The sequence below is a fragment of the Parasteatoda tepidariorum genome, chromosome 9, assembly GCF_982258835.1.
Source record: "Parasteatoda tepidariorum strain Cologne lab strain chromosome 9, Ptep-v5.0, whole genome shotgun sequence".
NCBI lineage: Eukaryota > Metazoa > Arthropoda > Arachnida > Araneae > Theridiidae > Parasteatoda > Parasteatoda tepidariorum.
This window is the reverse complement of record NC_141763.1, coordinates 97,530,739-97,550,673: the sequence shown is the minus strand read 5'-3', so window position 1 is coordinate 97,550,673 and position 19,935 is coordinate 97,530,739. Positions and strand designations below refer to the sequence as shown.

The 19,935-nt window shown below is 29.4% G+C and overlaps 2 protein-coding genes across 6 annotated transcripts in view; one reads left to right on the top strand and one right to left on the bottom strand.

The window, feature by feature from the left end:
• Window positions 1–91: 91 nt before the first annotated feature.
• Window positions 92–17,458, bottom strand: LOC107443707 (uncharacterized). 5 transcript variants are annotated; one of them, XM_016057660.4, is made up of 7 exons: window positions 17,366–17,458; window positions 16,176–16,302; window positions 13,139–13,279; window positions 11,859–12,081; window positions 3,552–4,018; window positions 2,010–2,131; window positions 92–467 (listed from the first exon to the last, which is right to left on the bottom strand). In XM_016057660.4, exons 2-7 carry the CDS (start codon window positions 16,281–16,283, stop codon window positions 314–316), a joined length of 1,215 nt encoding a protein of 404 aa, XP_015913146.3. In that variant the 5' UTR covers window positions 16,284–16,302; window positions 17,366–17,458; the 3' UTR covers window positions 92–313. The 5 variants fall into 5 exon arrangements, with proteins under 5 accessions (XP_015913146.3, XP_015913143.3, XP_042908032.2 ...); XM_016057657.4 differs by having other exon boundaries at window positions 17,118–17,457; XM_043052098.3 differs by lacking the exon at window positions 13,139–13,279 and having other exon boundaries at window positions 17,118–17,439.
• Window positions 17,459–17,583: 125 nt separating this feature from the next.
• pea (ATP-dependent RNA helicase pea) overlaps window positions 17,584–19,935 on the top strand; it is a 48,267-nt gene continuing 45,915 nt past the window's right edge. The window contains exon 1 of the mRNA XM_071186115.2: window positions 17,584–17,860. Coding sequence (XP_071042216.1) covers window positions 17,767–17,860 — 94 coding nt within the window. The 5' untranslated portion in view covers window positions 17,584–17,766. The remainder of the gene's footprint in view (window positions 17,861–19,935) is intronic.

The window sequence follows — 19,935 nt, the reverse complement described above, 5'->3', positions numbered from 1 at the left end:
TCTGGAGGAGTTCACCTCAAAGCCACACAGAAGATTAGTCTTTCAAAATATTACTTAACTTCCATAGAGTAAAAAAAAAAAAAAAAAACTCTCGTTAAAAATAATAATTTAATTAAATATATTTTTTATCTTTGTACATAAATTTCAAGTTCCAAATAATATCAACAATTACAATTTTTTTTAATGGAACAATTTCCAGAGTAAATAATCCAGAATAAAATTTTCTAGAATAACTAAACAATGTCAGTCAACAATAAAATATGAAGAACAATGCATACTAATTTAATTCGTAAAAATAATGTTTTTATGGGAACTATTCATTCATGTTAAATCTTATAAGCTCTACAAGATTACTGGGGAGTTTTAAAAGTTTTTTTTGTTCCCTCTCCCACTTTATACAGCCAAGGCACAAATTATGTTTTTTACACTGAAAGACACCTTGCAAAAAACCATCACAATTTCTCTCCCTGCAAAAGAAATAAATTTGCGTTATTACAAAGATATCAAACAATTTTGAATGTTAAACACAGTGGTCAGAAAAACATTATTTTTGTAGTTTACAACTACTTTGTAATAAATGTAGTTATTCACAACAATTTTTTTTTTTTTTTAATGTAAAGACTGCAAACTACTTTTAAATTGTAGTAATTACTTTACGGAGACGAACTTTGCTGGAGAACTTAATTTTCACCTGTGTTCAAAATGGTCTTGAATAAGAAATTGGATTATATTAAATAGAAGGGAATAATTAAGAAATATTTATTCATATTTACTGCTTTTCAAAGATACTTTTTTCTGAATTTGTTCATTTAACCATCAAATTTTTATATGTTTCCCCACATTTTAAATACATTGCCTTAATTTAATGAGAAAAAAATCTAATTAATATTTAAAATATTTAGCAAGCAAAGATTGGAAACAGTAGTAGTGAAACTTTTTAAAAAAATGAAAAATTGGTAATTTATTTTCAAACTTCAACTGCACTTGGATACACATCATGAATCAAAAAATATTTTTAAGCACTTTAAAAAAATATCATAATTAGGCAGGGTTGGAAAGTTTTTGACAATTGACGGTTTTATCTTGTTTTAACAGTCATGTAAAAAAAAAACTTTTGGCATTGTTTTTGACAATTGTCAAAAGTCATGAAATTTTGAAATGTGTAAACTGAATGACGTTTTCATACGCTACAAACTGACAATACGCCAAAATAGATTGGTGTTGAATTAATTATGAAAACGGTGAATAGAACAAGGTAACCTGTGACTTTTTGCATTATTCCTAGCGAAAATCAACATGGTAAAGGAAAACTCTCATTTTGAAAATGGGAAAATTAAGCTCTTCTTAAAAACACGCAATAACAAAAGCAACTTTAAAGGCTTTTAAAAATCGAAAATAAGCACTTTTTGAAAACGCTACGCTGTGAATACAAAGCTGCCAACTACTACACATTTTTTTAAATATTTTATAGAGTGGTAGATAATTAAAAACTAAATCTTTCAGAAGTTTTGATAATTTTGTCAACATTTTAAAAGCTGCACCGCGAAAGAGCAGTAACAAAGAACTGTGACATATGAACTTTCAAATTGTTTACATGGAGTGGTGTAAAAAATAACATAAAATCAAATTTAAAATTATACATTATTAAAATTAGACATGAAAACATAAATACCACTAGAAGACATTCTCCCTAAAAGCAAAGAAAGTAGACAGTCTCGCGAAAGGGGTCATATAAACAAATTATTTATTTGCCAGTTGGGCCAAAATAACTTCAAGTCAAATATATTAAAAAAAGAATCAAATATTCAAGTATAACTTTTGCCACAACAAGAAAAATCTTTTAACACATTAAAGCTAGTAATAGCCTGGTAATGTCAATTATAATACATAATAACTATTAATTTGCCAATATAAATTAAATACAGCAAGTTCAATCAAAAATTGAATTTAATCAGTAAGAAGAAATCTATAAACTAGGTACAAAGCTGTTTAAATTTTGAAAGCCTTACTTTTTGTGAATACATCTGCAGATTTGTGTTCTTTCTACTCTGAAAATGAGCTTTGAAATGGCGCATACAGAAAGTATTTTTAAATCACGTCCAATAGCAGTTTCTCTATCTTTCAAAAAGACCTAAACACAATATTGGATTTTATAATAACTCTACATAAACAGAATAAATTAACTGTATACAATGATGGATATGATATATAAGCACAAAATATTGCTAGTTTTATGGTTAAAGTGTAATTTGGCCAAAGAATATAGGGGAAGAAGGCTAGCTTCCGTGGGCATAATGTAAACCAGTCAACCAAGGTTTGGTGTAGTTTATAAAGAAAAAACATAATTCAGGGTGCGTAGCCAAATCTTTCAACAAAAAATAAGCACTCAAAAAGTATTTTTCAAAGACTTAACGTGATCATTATAAAATAACTAGTTCTAGACAAATAATTCTTTTCTTGATTATAGAAGCCATTAAGCCGGCCTGTGAGGCCATTGGCTGCGGGTTCGAATCCTGCTCTGGGCATGGATGTTTCTTTCTTGTGTTGTCCTCTCTATTATGTGTGAATATGGTCCACCCTATGAACGGGTTTGTGGCATGGGTAATGTTGCTCGCTTCCGTGACTTAGGTTCACAGGTGCCCACTGGGTAACGCGAAATGAGTAATACTTCCGGCATCTTCTCAGGCAAAGATTAAAATTCAAGTGCCTGCCATTCGAGGAAAAAAAAATATATTAGCCATTAAAAAAAGATCAAGAGATTTTTCGGTTCAATTTCAGAGGGTGGAAAATGAAGCTTGAAATTGAGAATATCTTGCAAAATGTAGTAGAGTTGCACGTGAGAGTGCAATAATCTCAGCTCACTTGACTCACAAGTATTTTATCAAACCTGTAAAATGATTGGCGCTTTTATAGAATATGGATCATATTTGCGTCATTAATTTCCCATGTCTTGACATACCTACTCACACAATCAATAAACTGTATGAGAAATCTAATTTGATATATTTTTTTCAGTAACTTATCAAATGTCAGGGAGTTTTTTAAAATGTAAAAAAATATGTATTGAAAAATTTATGAATGTAAAAAATATTTTTCGGAATACGCTCGAATACAGAGAGAAACTAGCAAAATCCAGATTAATTAAGCATTTTGTAAATAACTTTACAAAATCAAAATGAAGAAATCTCTTTTACAGCTAAATCATTAGTAATCACTATTTATCTTTCATGTGTACACTTAATCATCCAACGAACAAAAGAAATAATGTCATCTAGAGTATTCACTTTCCATCAGAAAGAAAATTACTCTTCTACCACAGACTTTGGAATAATTATATATCTAATATAAAATATTGTCATGTCTTGATATACCCACATTAAAAAATCAATTGATAAACTGCATTAAAAATGTAATTCGATAGATTTACAGTAATGTGTCGTCAGAAAGATTTTTAAAATGTAACAAAAAATTAGGAGAATTTTTAGAAAAGAGAAACTGGAAAAATCAAGATTAGTTATGTACTTTGTAAATAACTTTACAAAATCACTTACTTTTACAGCTAGATCTTTAGTAATCACTATTTTCTTTTCAACCGTATAATCAGGCATCCAACGGATAAAAGAAATAAAGTCATCTAGAACATTCACTTTCCACCAGGAATTCAGTGTGTTAATCATATTCACATTTATCTTTAAAAAATTAAAAGAAAATTGTTCCTCTACCACAGACTTTGGAATAATTACATTTGATTCATTTAGAATAACTTCGCATAAACTTGGAATAGAATGTTCCTTTTCAAGGTCATCCACTGTAGAAGAAGATTCAGGCTCATTAATTGAGCAGTTTTGTAACGGTGTAAAATTCATTTCATTTTCAGCATTTTCTCTTTCTTTTAATAACATAGTAGTGTGCTGTACTGGAAGATTCTGTGCAATAGGATGAAAAACTATGCCTTCAAATAAGATGTTTTCTTTCCCTAATTGAATTGAAGATTCTTTCTTTTGTTTAGTTTCCTCTTCTGTAAAAAATAAAATACATACATTTATTAATGATTTAATTACTTAAAAAGTTTTTTTTTCCTAAAAAAACTTTTTTACTAAAAATTTTAAAAGAAACTACGTATATTCAATTTATTATCATTTGCATTGTTTATTAAAAAAGAACTAAGAATGGGTGATGTTAACTTTTGCACAAGACAATTATAGGAAAAATTCATCTCATAATTAACTTAATGGTGATAATTTTTTATTTTGAGACCATATATTTAAACATACAAATACTTCCAAAAACGATTCAATGACATACAATTGACAAAATAGGGTATGAATTACAAAACTTTAGTAAAAAAGGATTTTAATTATTACAAGAAGAAGAAAATTTTTGGAAAGAGGGGGGCTGAGAAGGGGTAAGTGTTGACTGCCAGGGCCGGATTTAAGCTTTGTGGGGCCCTAAGCTACTGAAAATGATGGGGCCCTTATAAGTTCAATTCCATTTCTATACACCTTAAGAAAAACTGTCACTATTTTTTATTGTTGAGTATTAACATTATATTATTAAAAAATTTGATATTACTTTATTGTTAAATATATTAATTGTGATGAGACTATTATGTAGAACCTTTCTTTTATTGCACATATTTTTTGAATTAGGTGGAAAAGTTACAAAAGAAACGCATTTTAAGCACAGAGTAAAAATTTGGCGTGCTGGGCCACTATATATTTAACTGAGTTTTTTTTATTTTTAGATTCATTTTGAATATATTTTATTTGCAATTTTTAATGATTTTTTTGCGAATTTTTTTCTCAATTGTTTTTTCTTTCCGTAATAAAATCTATAAGGCTTAGAAACATGAAATTTTGAATGTGCGTTGAAAATATGTAAAGAGTTAGAAAGAAAACAACAAAATACAATTTGATTATTAGTTTCATTTTTTTTTATAACCGCCGTTGAACAACTGACTCAATTTTGGGTTTACGCTCTATCAACCATGCAATCCCGGCTAATTTATTAGTTTATTTTATAACAGTCTTTGCACAAACGACATAATTTCGAGTTTACGACTAGTAATATTCAACTCCGTAGCCTTGTAATTTTGAACCCAATCCAGAAGACTAGGGAACTGCTATATTAGAACCCAGAGGTATTTATTTGTTATGAGAACTTGGAGGACTTTGCGACCCCGACAGATTTAACATGCACCAGTCACCATTTTATATATGGGTATTCTTCTGCGGGCTGGATTCAAACTCCGATACTCACGAACCCGAGTCCAATGCCCTATCAACCAGGCTATTCTGGCCAAATTTATTAGTTTATTTTAAAACAGTCATTGCACAGCCAACCCAATTTCGAGTGTATGACTATTATTATTCAACTCTGTGGCCTTGTAATTTTGAACCCAATCCAGAAGACAAGGAAACTGCTAGATTTGTACCCAGAGGTATTTCTTTGTTATACGAACTTGGAGGACTTTGTGATCCTGACAGATTTAACATGCACCAGTAACCATTTTATACATGGGTATTCTTCTGCTGGCTGGATTTAAACTCCCATTCTCACAAACACAAATCCAACGCCCTATCAACCAGGCTATCCCGGTCAAATTTATTAGTTTATTTTATAACAGTCATTGCACAGCCGACCCAATTTCGAGTTTACGACTACTAATATTCAACTACGTAGCCTTCTCATTTTGAACCCAATCCAGCAGTCCCTGGAGCAGGTGAGGGCCATTATATTAATGCTGTTTGTAAAAATAAAAGGAACATTTCGTAAGTTGATATTATTTAATTGATGTTTATATTGGAAATATTTCTTCACTATTTTTGCTTTTTTTAAAATTATTTTAAGTACATTTGTTAAATTTTAGTGCAAGAAATTTTTTTTTCATTATTTATGTAAATTTTTGGCTTATATTTTTAAGGATTTATTAAAGAGTCTATTAAATATCAGAGAGAATAAATGTCATACGGGTTTAAAGTATCAGCTCTGCTCTTGATCGTGGCTAGGATGTGAAAGAGCAACTGTCCCGAGCATCCAGCCAAAACGAGCATTCAACGTATCAATGGAACACACTAAAACTTTATATCAATTAGCAATTAGTTTTAGATAATTACAATTGCAGAATAAGTATCTTATTATAGAATGAAATGTTTTAAAAGACAAATATATGTTAATGTTTAACATTTAATCAACGAAAAAACAGAACCAATATTAAAATCTAACGAATTTATTATTTTTAATTATTGATAAAGTTTGTGACAGGAAAAAAAAATTAAAGCCTGATAGATTTCAGAATTTTAGAAACACCTTCTAGTTACACTATTCAATCAAATAGGTTTCGATGTCTTTCATCCCGGTCTCATTAGTGATTCAGCACATTTCGATATCATTTTTGTTTCGTTCTTACTTAATATTAATTTGTTTGCGACAGTTAATTTGTATACCTCTTTTACTACATTTTCGAGGAGTTTAAAAATATAATATTGAGGATTTCAAATGAAATGAAATTTGCTTTTTTTGTATGCCTCTTTTATTACGTCATCATCACACCCACACACAACTGTCTACTCTAAATAATGCTATATAGAATGAGATAGCAAAACAAACGTATGTAGTTATTTAAATTCTTTTTCAAAAATATTAGTTAATTTTTTTTTTTTTTTGAACTGACAATTTCTGTTCTTTTTTAGATATTTTAAATTGCTATTTAAAACTGCTGCATATCACATGAAAGCATTAAATATATTATTTGTACAATTTTAAAGTAAAATAAAAGGGAATTCTGATCCTTAGAAACAGATATTAAATAGTCTGATGATCGAATGATGGAGCAAAAAAAAACTAGTTTACCTTTTAAACTAAAAAAAAATTTTTTTTACATTATTTATTAATACTCAAATTGCTTGAAAGATAATATGTTCCCTACTAAAGACAACAAAGTTTTTTGTTTTATTCAGCCATTTATTTATATTTATTATGTCCGACAATGTAAAAAAGAAAAAAAAAAGTGCATTTTGGGCTTCTGAGGGCCCCAGCTCCGATTAAAACTTTAAAAAAAGAGGGGGGAAGGTAGGATCAGGGGCCCTTGTCATCTCGGGGCCCCAAGCTACAGCTTATTTAGCTTATACTTAAATCCGGCCTTGGTTGACTTGAAATCTGACGTAGGGTGGCGAAAAAAAAATATATTCATTGATTGACAAATATTTGAGCCAATTGCATCTTGAGGGAAAATTAAACCAATGACCATAGCATTAAAATTATAGTTCAGCATTAACTTTCCCATAGTATTAAACGGTATTTACTCCAAACTTGAGAATTGTGATCTGAATAATTCTTTAAGTCTTTATGAATAATTCTGTATTTTTTTTATGAGGCTTATCTTTCTAGGATTCTAGCAGTTTTATTACATAAAAATATAATATATTATATATATAAAAATATAATATATTATATAAAAATAATATTACTATCATTATTACAATTATATTTTAGACAACATTACTATAAGAAAAATGAGGCTGGAACAGCCTGACATTGGGCTCGTGTTCGTGAGAATGGGAGTTCACGTCCTCCAGGGCGAAGAATCCCGTTAATTAAATAGTGACTGGTGCACTTATGTCGGTGTCATGAAGTCCTCCCAGTTCACATAATAAATGCCTCTGAGGTACTGAATTGGAGATTGATTGTTTTCTGATTCAGGTCAAGATTACGATCTGCGGATGAATGAATAAAGTATGATTGGGTCCTCCCTGTCAAACGGGCCGTGTGGCTGAAATCATATTCTTAGGTATAGCTGGTACCACTGAAAAAACAAGAAACGCACCCTCTGCCAGGGTTGCAAAAAACCCACCTACCCAGCATAACAATGGGCAGGCTTTACTGGGTAAAACCCATTCTCTGAAAAACTCACCTTAAAGTGGGTTTTCTAATATTGATTTTTTTTTATCCTCTGTTATAGCAAAGAGCTATTCTATTGAAATATAAATGTAGTCTACCCTAAAGAAAATGTACCTATGGTAAAAAAACTAACAATAATCTGAAAAGAAAAATTTTTTGTGGAATTCATGAAGAAAAATGGATAGGTTTCATATAAAAAGCAAAATAATTTGACTATAAATCATACTACAATAAAAGTTATTTCATAAGGACTTTAATTCAAAATAAACACAGACAGAGGAAATACATTACAAATCAATCAGTGTTATAATTCTTAAATGTCTATATTTTAACACCTTTTGTACACGCAGTCTATTTCTCAATTTTGACCAAACCAGTCCATAAGTATAAAACACTCATTCCAGTTATGCAGAACTAGCTGGACATTTGCTTAGGGCAATCTGTCATATCTCTATCATTAACACGCATTTCAACCAATTTCCACCACTGTGGTGCACTGAATTTTTTGATTACATTAGCATGAAACATGCTTGAAAATATTTCTGGGTCTTTTAACTTGTCGCTCTTGAAGAGAATCAACCATTTTGGGTGTTCTGTTTCAAACCACTCTTCAGTTTTTTGTAACATATCAGAGGTTAATTTTTTTCCTGTATATTTAAGATCCATAATGTTTGCTAAATAATGCATTGGGAAAGCTCAACAGCAGTAAATATATGGGTTTTTTCTGCCTGCATCAGATTTAATACTTTGCTCCGTTCTGATAATTGTTTTTGCATGTGCAATGCGTTTTTATAAATTGCAACGTTGTCTAAAATCCGTATAACATTTGTAGGAATTGTTTCAGGTGGAATATGTAATCCACTTGTAGACTCAACAGCTAACAAATTATTTAGTTTTCACAAGTATATTCTTAGGATTGCTCAGAGATCTTTTTAAACACTTGTTTAGATGAGCTCTAAATCTTTCAATTTTTGCACTTATTTCTGTGTTACAGTGATTGCAAAAGCACTTCCGTTTATTCTCAAAGTTCCATTCAGTTACCTCCGACCATTCTGGAGCACTTCTTCTAACACCCCCATTAGACATTTTATCAATTTAAATTATGTATGAAAGCACAGTCACACTATACTAAATTGAACACCAGGGTTGGCAAGTTTTTGACACATAACGGTTTTTACCGGTTATTACCATGGTTTTTACCGTCATGTCAAAAACCCCTCTGTCAAAAACTGTCAAAAACCCATAGTTTTGGTAAAACTTTATTTTTATTTGAGTTTAACTGCTTATAATTTAAAATTAATAAATTTTTGGGCAATAAAATTAGAAAAAAAGTTGTTAAAAGATATTTAAGAACAGATTCTTGCATTTTCTCAACATGTTTATAGCAAAACATACTATTTGAAGTAAAATATTAGGATACTAAACAAAATTTTCAACATTTCCAAGCATCACTTTGTTTGGCATATTACATTACTGAAGAATGTAAAGATTGATTACTTTCATTCATAAAATCTTCCTTTGAGAAACACATGTACACATAAAAAGAAAGCCTCATAAAATAAACTTTTCTTATCATTTTTGTTTTCAATATTTTACACAGAAATGAGACATGAAAAAGCCTGGGAAATCCTTTTAGAGTTTCCTTGCAACATTGCAATAACCTTTTGTTATCATTATCCTCAATGACAGGCTTCCATTGACAGAATCTTCTTGAATTTTGGACTCATCCATACTAAACTCAGAAAGCGACTGAGCAATGAAAAATGCGCAAAATTAGTCACTTGCTATCGTATGCTTCGGTACCGTGACCCCGACTACTGAACATGTAATTAAGTTTTGCTTAATATGCTTTTTCAACTGAATAAAAGCTTTTAACTTGACGAAATAGCAGTAATTCTTGACTTAAGAGTTTGTTAGTACTTACAAGCTTTGAAAGCTTATTTTAGCTTATTTCTAATATTTAAGAAATGCCAAATTCCAAATTATTCTTTATAGTTCTTGAATTTATTAATATTTCCAAGCTTTTTTGTTTGTTTGTTTATTTCTAACAATTAAGAAGTGCAAAATTTTGAATCATTTGCAAAACAAGCTATAATGATAAAAATAAGTATCACTATTTTCAATAAGCATATAACAATATTACTGTATGAATGTATATCCTTCTATAAGAATACATGTATATAGTTGCAAAATCAATAGCAATCATTTACAAGATTCATTTATAAGGGCAATTATGTGAAAATAATATATTGTCCACTATATGCCATAAATTTAAGAAAACAGTTGGTTTTTGACAGTTTTTACCGGTAAAAACACGGTTTTTACCACTGTCATGTCAAAAACCAGTTTTTGACGGCAAAAACCCAACCCTGTTGAACACAATGATCAAATAAAATTTAGTAACAAGTTAATAGTTAAGTAGAAAACTTCAAAGTATCTGGTACAGTGTTTTATCTGCTGCTCAAGCACAAATGACAGAATTTCAGGTGAAACGTGCAATAACTGGTAACTTCCAGAAGATGATTCACGAAACTTGTTCCTTTTCAATGGTCAATGGATAAATTCAAAACTAGCAGAAATGAGGTTGCACACCCTTTCCCCCACTATGGAAAACAGATATGTGTGTGGAGAATAACCTAGTGGTATTTGATTCTGCATGTCTAGTCATTGCCCATGACCAGCCTTCCTTTCATTATGGGAAACAGGTGTTTGGAGACTGAATCACCTTGCTGGCTAGATTTGACTGTATGACCATTGATTACTCAGTGCCTTTAATTTGCTTTTTATGCGCACAAAAAAGACAATTCCTTAAATATATTTTTAAGATTAAAATATAAATAAAAAGTAATCCTTTAGTAAAATAAGTTTCAAATGTGTGATCTATGTGAATACATATAACATTTTGTATCGTGCTGTCGGAAGAAACTTTTTTCAGACTTTTGTACCAATTTATTAGTATTAATCATTAATTACACTTTAATTACCTATATGTTAAGTCAATTCATAAAATGAAACTTAATTATTAACATAAGCTTTTTTAAAATAAGGTCCCTGCCCTCTCTTTTGAAAGAAAAAAAAAAAAAAAACAATGAAACATGAAAAGCCTAATAAAACGCATCGAGGTTGGGTTTTTCTGGAAAAACCCGGGTTTTTTGAAACCCTGCCTGCTTTAAAAATCTGGTTCATTTCAAGCAGACTTGCTGATAAGCAAGTGGCATAAGTAACATTAACAACTACATAAAGACATTAATGTTAAAAATTTAGATAGTAAAAAAATACCATAGAAATTTGTTCAATTGATATCCCTTATAGCTTAATAAAAATTTATAAGATCCTATATAAGCCTTGTTCCAAAAAAAATCCAAATTCACCCACCTGACCTTAATCTTTATAATCACTTAACCATACTCACTCATTTAGCTAAGGTGAATTTTAATCAATTAATGGGTTCAAAATTGATTAAAATTGAATAATGAAAAATTGAATTGAACTTCGATAGATTTTGAAAAGCGCACAGCAGAAAATTAGTGGAATGGTACTGGTTATTTTCAAGCATACGCAAAATACTAAAAAAATGGTAAAAAAGGGGGAGGAGAATCACGAATCTGTGGAAAAATCTCAAGTTTGTTGAAATGTGATTATTAAAAAAAAAAAGTTATCCTTAGATGAAATGAGATATTATGCTTAATTTAATAAACCATTATAACTTCTAAACCAAACATAAGCACTTATTCTTAGCAATAGATAGAAATAAAAAGTGCTCTTAGCAATATTCCAAAATAAAAAGTGTTCTTAGCAATAGACAAGAATAAAAAGTTTCTTTGCAATAGCCAAAAATAAAAAATGCTCTTAGCAATAACCAAAAAATGCAGATAGCAATTAAGTTTTACTTAGCACATAATAATTAAATAAAAACCTGTGTTAAGAAAGGAAATTTCAAAAATAAATACAATTAATACCTGAAAGGGAAGTTTCCAATTTTCCAGATATTTGTTGTTTAGGTGGAGGAAGAGAAGAGGGAGAAACTGTCTTGGTCAACCTAGTTTTTTTTAACTTTTTCTTCCTGATTTTAGGACTCCTAAATTCCTTTGGTCGATAGGAAGAATGCCCTGGAATATCAGGAAAAAGGCAAGGAATGGCACCCAGCTTAAGTCTTGGTCTTTCACGTTTAAGTCGGAAAATCTGCAATTAGAGTTATTATTTTTCAACGGTAAGAACTATTTAAATCACTTAATTTATATTATGATAAAGATTGCAATTTAAATCACTTTATTTCTATAAAAAAAAAAAAAAAATTACTGCTTTAAATAAACTTTTTTTAAAAACCATAACATGTTAAAATACTTACATATAGTATTATTTCTGAATATATTTAGTTTTTTCTCTAAAATATCACAGTTAAAGAAAGTTTTATTTCAAAAATAAATAAATAAATCATGAAAGGCGATGTATAATTTGTTTAATGTAAAAAGCAAATAGCCATTCGTCTGGACCCGTGATGGTAACGTGCAACTCTTTCAAGTAGGGAGGGGTGTGTGGTCACAGTTTAGGACAGATTTTAGCTCAGGTGGGCGAGAGAAAGGGAATCTTTTTCTTCGTTCAATTGTGTTAGCTCTTGACTGAAGAGAAACCAGGGGTCTGTCCAGGGCAAATTTACCTTCACAAATTCAGGGTACCTTCACAAATTCAACTTTAGAAAAAAACTGCAGTTTCACAAAATACAAGTAAGTTAAAAAAGCAAGTACTAAGATTTTCCGCCTCTTAAAAGTTTGCTTTTGTATCTCCATAAGAAACTATAAATCCCAGAGATTTTTAAAATGAAACAAGATTCTCTCTAAACTCTTCTGCCCAGAATAAGTTTTTTTATTAATGCATTCTGGTCTAAACTAATTTAATTTTCATTGGATACCTACAATAACTGGCAAACAGCCTATGGATCTTATGTTCGAGCAAAAATAACCGATATTTCATTTATTCAATGAGAAGTTTGTAATAATTAAAAAATACTTAGTTAGAAATAGCTAATATTTTAGCTAGATAATTACTTAGTTAACTATTTTAGTTAGATAATTACTTTTAAATAATATTAAGAATTAATAACTTTTATCAGATGATTAAAAAAATAAAAAATAAATAAGTAAATCTGATTTTTTTTAAAAAATCATGATTTTTGCAAGACACTGCTTTAAATACCTATAGTTCTTTATTTTTATTTGAATTCAAGAGTCATAACACTTACGGTTCCATCAGGCAGTTTTGTTTCATAAAACCTTTCAATGTCATCTTTTTTAAAGTGTCTACTACAGATGTGATCAGCATTTCTTAATTGTCTGTCAGCTCGAGGTATGGATCTTCTCCAAATCTCAAAGACAGCAGGATCCTGAACAATGTAAATATATATATTTTATCTTATATACCCTTACTAACAAAGAATCAGTATTTGCAAGCATCAATGTAAAATACACGGATAAGGGTAACACTTTAGAGTAAGTACAAATCGCATTAAATTCACTCGACTTAGATAAAATTAGAAGCTTTATCTGAAAGCAATATTTCAACAAAAAAAATTTCTGCTAATAATTTTTTTTCTTTTCTTATTGGTAAGAATATCAATCCTTTTGCTGTCACCTCATTTTGAGAAAATTTCGTTCAAAATCACAGATTTTTGTTAATTAATGCTTTTGTATAAAACTTTAGTGATTATTGTATTTCTTGAAATTTGGAAATATTATGAAGCTATAAAATTAGAAATTTACTTTTTAAATTTTCTGTTGTTGTATCCCAATTTTTTTAATTTGATGGCAAAATAGAATATGGTAACTCTGACTCTTTACTTCCTTTTTTTTTTTTTTTTTTAAAAACAGCTAATATTAAATTTTTTTTACTATGATGATACATTTTTTACCAACAGCATTAGTTTAAATACTAAAAAATCTTAATAAAATTATGCATATTTAATTATAATATTAGCTACATTTATTAACAAACTTAAAACAAAAAGTTTAAAAAATATAGGTTTGAAAATTATAAAAATAGAAAAGCAATTTTTAGAAGGATTATTTGCAACTCTAAACATTTAACTTCTTAATTGAAAGTTTCATGATTTCCATAGTCTTTAGATTAAAGATAGCATAAGTAATTGTTAGAATGTTTAGATTTTTTTATTTTTTTTATTACAATTGGACTGTCTTTAAAACAAATTTAAAAGTTTCCGATATTTTGAGAAATTCTGAAGGCAACAAGACAGTGGTGTAAAAAAGAAGTTTACAAGAAACATAGCAAGGAGGAATGACTGCAATCTCATGGATAAACAAGTACATATCAGTTTTCTTAGAAAATTTTGAATGTTTAAAAATACCTTGAGTTCAGGGTTGGCAAGATTTTGCCGCAGGTGGAAAAAACCATGGTAAATACCGGTAAAAACCGTCCTGGCAAAAACAGGTTTTTGCCAAGCAAATTGGCAAAAACCTATATTTTCCAAGATGAGAGGACAAAAACACATTTTTGATACAAAATTATTCCTAAAATTGAATAATATACTATAAATATAAATAATTACAAAAAAATTATTATTCCATAATTAAATCATAATGTAATAATATATCATTTTAGTAGTTTAAAACATTATTGATTGGAAAATTTGTGATTATTCTCTTTTTTCCAGTGAAATGAACTTATTTTAAATTAATATAACTATAATTTAAAGCATAAAATATCTATCAACATGTGTAGTTAATTACTGTACAAATAATTTTTTAATAAATAATAAATACAAAAAATATTTATTTATTTGTAAAAAAACATTTACTTAAGGATTCTAAAATAAAAAGAGGTTAAAAAACTTTCAATCTTTTAAAAATTATTACCCTTATATTAATTATTAATATGTTAAAAATAATTTTTTCATGTAATGTATCAAAATTATTATTCCTTATGATTGATTTAAATTTGTTTCAAGTGTTTTGTAATAATATTTAATCAGCAATTTAGATAATTTGGTTTTTGCCGGTTTTTACCAGTTTTTGCCGGTATTTACCAGGTTTTTGCCACTGTCCTGGCAAAAACCCCTTTTTGCCGGCAAAAACTCCAACCCTGCTTGAGTTATTGATGGTGACAGTTAGTGTAAACAGGTACTGATAAGGAAATATCACCAATACATATAATAATTTAAAAAGTTTAATTAATTATGCAGTGATATTTTTCATCAAGGTTTAAGTCAACAAACATTTATCTTTGGTGATTTAAACAAAGAAATTGTTCGAGCAGATTTTCTCCTTTTACTCGTAGAGCCTGTTTTGCATCCAGGTACAAAGCAAACTTTTGGCATGATATATATTATAAATTGTTTTTCTCGAAAATTACGACAGTAGACAAAAATGATGATCTGTCCAGCGAAATCAAATTAACCAAACTTTAAAAACTAAATAATTTTTTTGAAACAGGTTTGCACCATAGATTAAAATTGATTTTTATTTTATTGTGAGTGTTTATTTACTAGTATCATTGCTTAAAGCACTTAATTTGGCACTTTAAACAAGTTATGGACTTTCAAATCAGGTAATCTAACTCAAAAATGGATTTACTTCATGGGCAGACACAGCCTTGTAGATTTTAGTGTGCACCAACGAAAAACTGAAATGAAATAAACAGTTTAATACACTTAATAAAATAATTATTATTTTCCTGAAATTTACGATAAAAAGAAGTATTTGGAATTAAATAAGTCACATAATAATTCTTCCAATTACTTTTTATAAACTATAATTGTTTCGATGATCAGATCAATCAATCACAGTTGTTGTCACAGGGTGTGCGGTATTGGTCCTCGTTAAACTGTGCTACCGTAAAGTGCTCGACTTCGCGTGCAGGTCGTTGGGCTACCGAAGCGGGGGTGCCATCCCCTCCGCAGAGGATCAAAATTGTGATGGCATGTCTTCGGATCATCCTCCGGGATGTTTCCCAGACCGCTGCCAATAGCCCATTGTGCAGCTCTAGTGCGACGTAAATTAACAACAATCAATCACAATAAGCAATTTTTAAAAATCACTTTAACGATTAAGTAATAAGTTTATTAAAACAACTGATAAATTAAATAGACAAGAAGCAAAGAATACACTAGTGGATCAAACAGGAAGACTTAAAACAAAATTTATTTCCATTGATGTTTGAAAAACAATTCTAAAAGAGAATATCTTTACAATGTTATTAAAAGCATAAACAAGTACAAGTTTAATAGCATAAAAGTCAAACAAACAAAACGATAATTAAAAATTTACCTTTGGAGCTTTAAACAAGCTAATAGTAGGAAGCTGCTTGTCTTTTCTTTTTTTAAGTTCAGATGGATAGCCTGTCTTGCATCCGGGACAAAAGCAAAACTTCCCCATAATTACTTGTTATAATTATCTAAAAAGCACAAACAAATAAAATAATATTGAAGTTTAATATTAGTTTTTAAAACGAAAATCCTGCATGTGCAATGTTAACGAACGAAAAATTAGTTGGCGTATAGTTTGCTGCGACCTAGCAATAGTCATGCATACATAATCCATTAAATTCTGACGAATCACATTGTGGGGAAAATTTTACACTAAGCTGGGTCTCCATATGATACTCTAGTCTCTATGCCAGATGGACTGATCGTTAAGACACGGTTCCCAGCAGATTACCGAAGCGGGGGTGCCATTCCCTCTGCAGAGGATCAAAATTGTGATGGTACGTCTTCAGATCATCCTCGTGGATGCTTCCCAGATCATTGCCAACAGCCCATTGTGCAGCTCTAGTGCGACGTAAGTGAACTACAATAACAGCATACAGGGTGCATAGCCAAATTATTCAACAAAAAATAAGCACTTTTTAAGCACTCAAAAAAAAAAAATTTAAGCACTTTAAAGAAAAATATCATAATTAGGTGGAGCGGAAAGTTTTCGACAATTGATGGTTTTATGTTGTTTTAACCGTCATGTCAAAAGAAATAATAATAATAAAAATCTTATGGCATTGGTTTTGACAATTGTCAAAAATCATGAAATTTTGAATCATGCAAAACGAATGACGTTTTCAAACGCAACGGACTGACAATAACCCGAATTAGATTGGGATTGAATTAATTGAGAAAACGTTGACTAGAACAATGTAAACAGTGTCTTTTTGCATAATTCGTTGCAAAAATCAACATGGTAAAGGAAAAATCTCATTTTCAAAAAGGGAAAATTAAGTACCTTTTACTTTTAGAATTACACCATAGATTAAAATTGATTTTCATTTTATTATGAGTGACTTTAACTAGTATCATTGTTCAAAGCACTTAACAAGTTGTGCTTTAAACAAGTTACGGACTTTCATATCAGGTAATCTAACTAAAACCTGCACGAAAACAGATTTTAAAATACACCAACGAAAAATCGAAATGAAATCGATGGTTTAATACACTTAATAAAATATTAATTATTCTTCTAAAACTTCTGACCAAAAAACTAGGAAAATCGAAGTCTAAATTCATACAAATCCGCTAAAAAAAACACTTTTAAGAATATAAGTTCCAGACTGCTTATTTTTGTTACTAATGATATGTACTTGAAAAAAGTTTTCTTTCGAATTCCAATTGCGAACTTGAACTTGATTGGTGAAAATATACATCCCGAAAAACTCACCAATTATATTGTCATCTTCACTGAGCATATATGCAGTGAGAATAGCCACGTAACCAAAGACATATCAAATAAAGTTATAAGCAACACTAGTATTTTATAAAAAAGCTGCTTTTCCTTAATTTGTTTGTGTTTTGAATAAAATAGAAGTACAGTAAAAAAGTGCATTTGAATTAAATTTCATGAAGTTAAAAGGACAAAATTTGTAAACTATCTTGTGATGGAGGAATTGCGCAAATTAGAGTATCTCTCACTTGTGTCAAAGATTTGTACAGAGCTTGATAATCATTTAGGAATTAACGACAAAGATTTAGGTTTGATCACATAAATTATTTTTAATGGAGTATAGAATTGGGTGTCCCTTGTATTGGGCACAGTATATTGGTGCATTTACTTTATATGAAATCTTTCATTTTTCTATTATTATTTCGATTTCTTATTATTAGAACATCTCACCTTAAAGTCATTTTCCACGTTTTCTGTAAGGGGAATATTTTCGTATAGTTATCTGTTGTTTAGTAAAGGTTTGCCTCAGAATAGCCACGATTTAAACCCTTCAAGTTTATCCCCTTCTGTAATAATTTTGTTTTAGTTAGTTTAATTTTTTTTTTTTAGTTGCCACTGTCCGTAAGTTGGTGATCATTCTGCTGCAGAGCAGAATAAGTAAATTTTCCTAATTATTACATGGACTTTATTACTGCAAAATTACTTTTTGTAAGTGAAAAATAATGCAGACATATAGTGAATGCTCTTTGGCAAGAATTTTAACACACACAGCCACAGTAGGCACTTGTTTTTTGCTGTAAAATTGCGCAGACCAATATTGAATCTTAGCGGCTATGCAACAGTTTCGTTACCAGTATGCGCCCTGTTAAAAGTACACCAAACTAACGTATACTGTATAATAGCTCTTAACCTCAAAAAAACATTAAAGTAGGATGTATTGAGTAAATTTCTCTCGGAAAGTTGCAATTAATCTTAAAAAAATTAATGTTAGATCAGTAAGATATTATGTATTCATGGCAGTAGCTCTTAACCTTAAAAAAACATAAGCAGTGTTTTGAGAAGGCTGTCTGCCATGCCTACCCTTTGATCCCTATAAATGCACACTTTTCGAAAAAATAAGTTGCCATTCCAAAAAAACACTGCCTTTTTTATTTATATTCCATTTTCAAGAAAATTAATTCACTATTTAAATAATAATTTGCACACTGGTAAAAATTAAGTGTGTTTATAGATTTAATTCTGATTACTATTACAAATATTGATTTTGTTGGTGACGAATAGTGACTTGACCAAATAACAAATATTCTACAGTTGAATAGCAAAATTTTTTTAGAAAAAACTATTCATAAATAATTTTTATATGTAAATAAGTTTAGTCATTATTAAAACCCAATCAAAACCTACCTGTATTACAGTTATGGGGTAAAGGGAGAAAAAAAAACTATAGTAGTTATCCAATAGAAGTATTTAAGAAACTGTCTAACAGCTATAAAAAATAACTGAAGTTGTAGAGGTGAAAAAAAGAAATGGAGAATTAAAGAAAAAAATATGTTAATTCATAAAACGTGAAAAGAAATATAGTCTATTAGAAACCCTTTTATGAATACTGAGCTTTCATAAAAATGCCCAGAAAGACAAAAGATTATGTATAAAACCGAAATAAAAGTCTAATCTTATTCTTGAGAAAAAAAATTATGAAAATAAATTTTAGTTCTGAAATTTTAAAGCTGAGCCACTTTTCCAGTTTCTGTATTTTTAGGAAAAAGCAAAGAAAAAATAGTAAATCTAATAGTAACCCTCTTATTTGCTGCTTCATAATAAAAGCATCAATAATAACCAGGGGTCAGTCTAGGTTTTTCTGAGAGGTACCTATTTTGTGAAAATTTAGACATAATTTGTGAAAAATTAAAAATTATACTAAAAAATCAACACAAAAATATGGATTTATTGTTTCTTAAGGGATACAAAAATAAAAATTTAAGAGAAAGTATTTTGTGAAACTACCGTTTTTCCTAAAATTGAATTTGTGAAACTACCGTTTTTCCTAAAGTTGAATTTGTGAAGGTACCGCTAAACGGTAGTAAATTCGGCCTGGACAGACCCCTGATAACAAAAGTTCTTTTTTTTTTTAAAGAAAAAGAGAGAAATAAAAAAAAATATATCAAAACAAAAATCATTCTTAATTTTTTAATGAAAACTAGCACAAAAAATCTAAATTCAACTATTTCACTTTGCCGTATTTCTAGAGAAAATTTTGATAAGAGAGTGACCAGTGCCAGATTACCCATTAGGCCATGACTTGGGGCCTAATAAAATTTAATTAATTATTTAAAATGGATTTTTTGAAAAAAAATTTTAAAAATTAAGAAAAATAATGATTTTT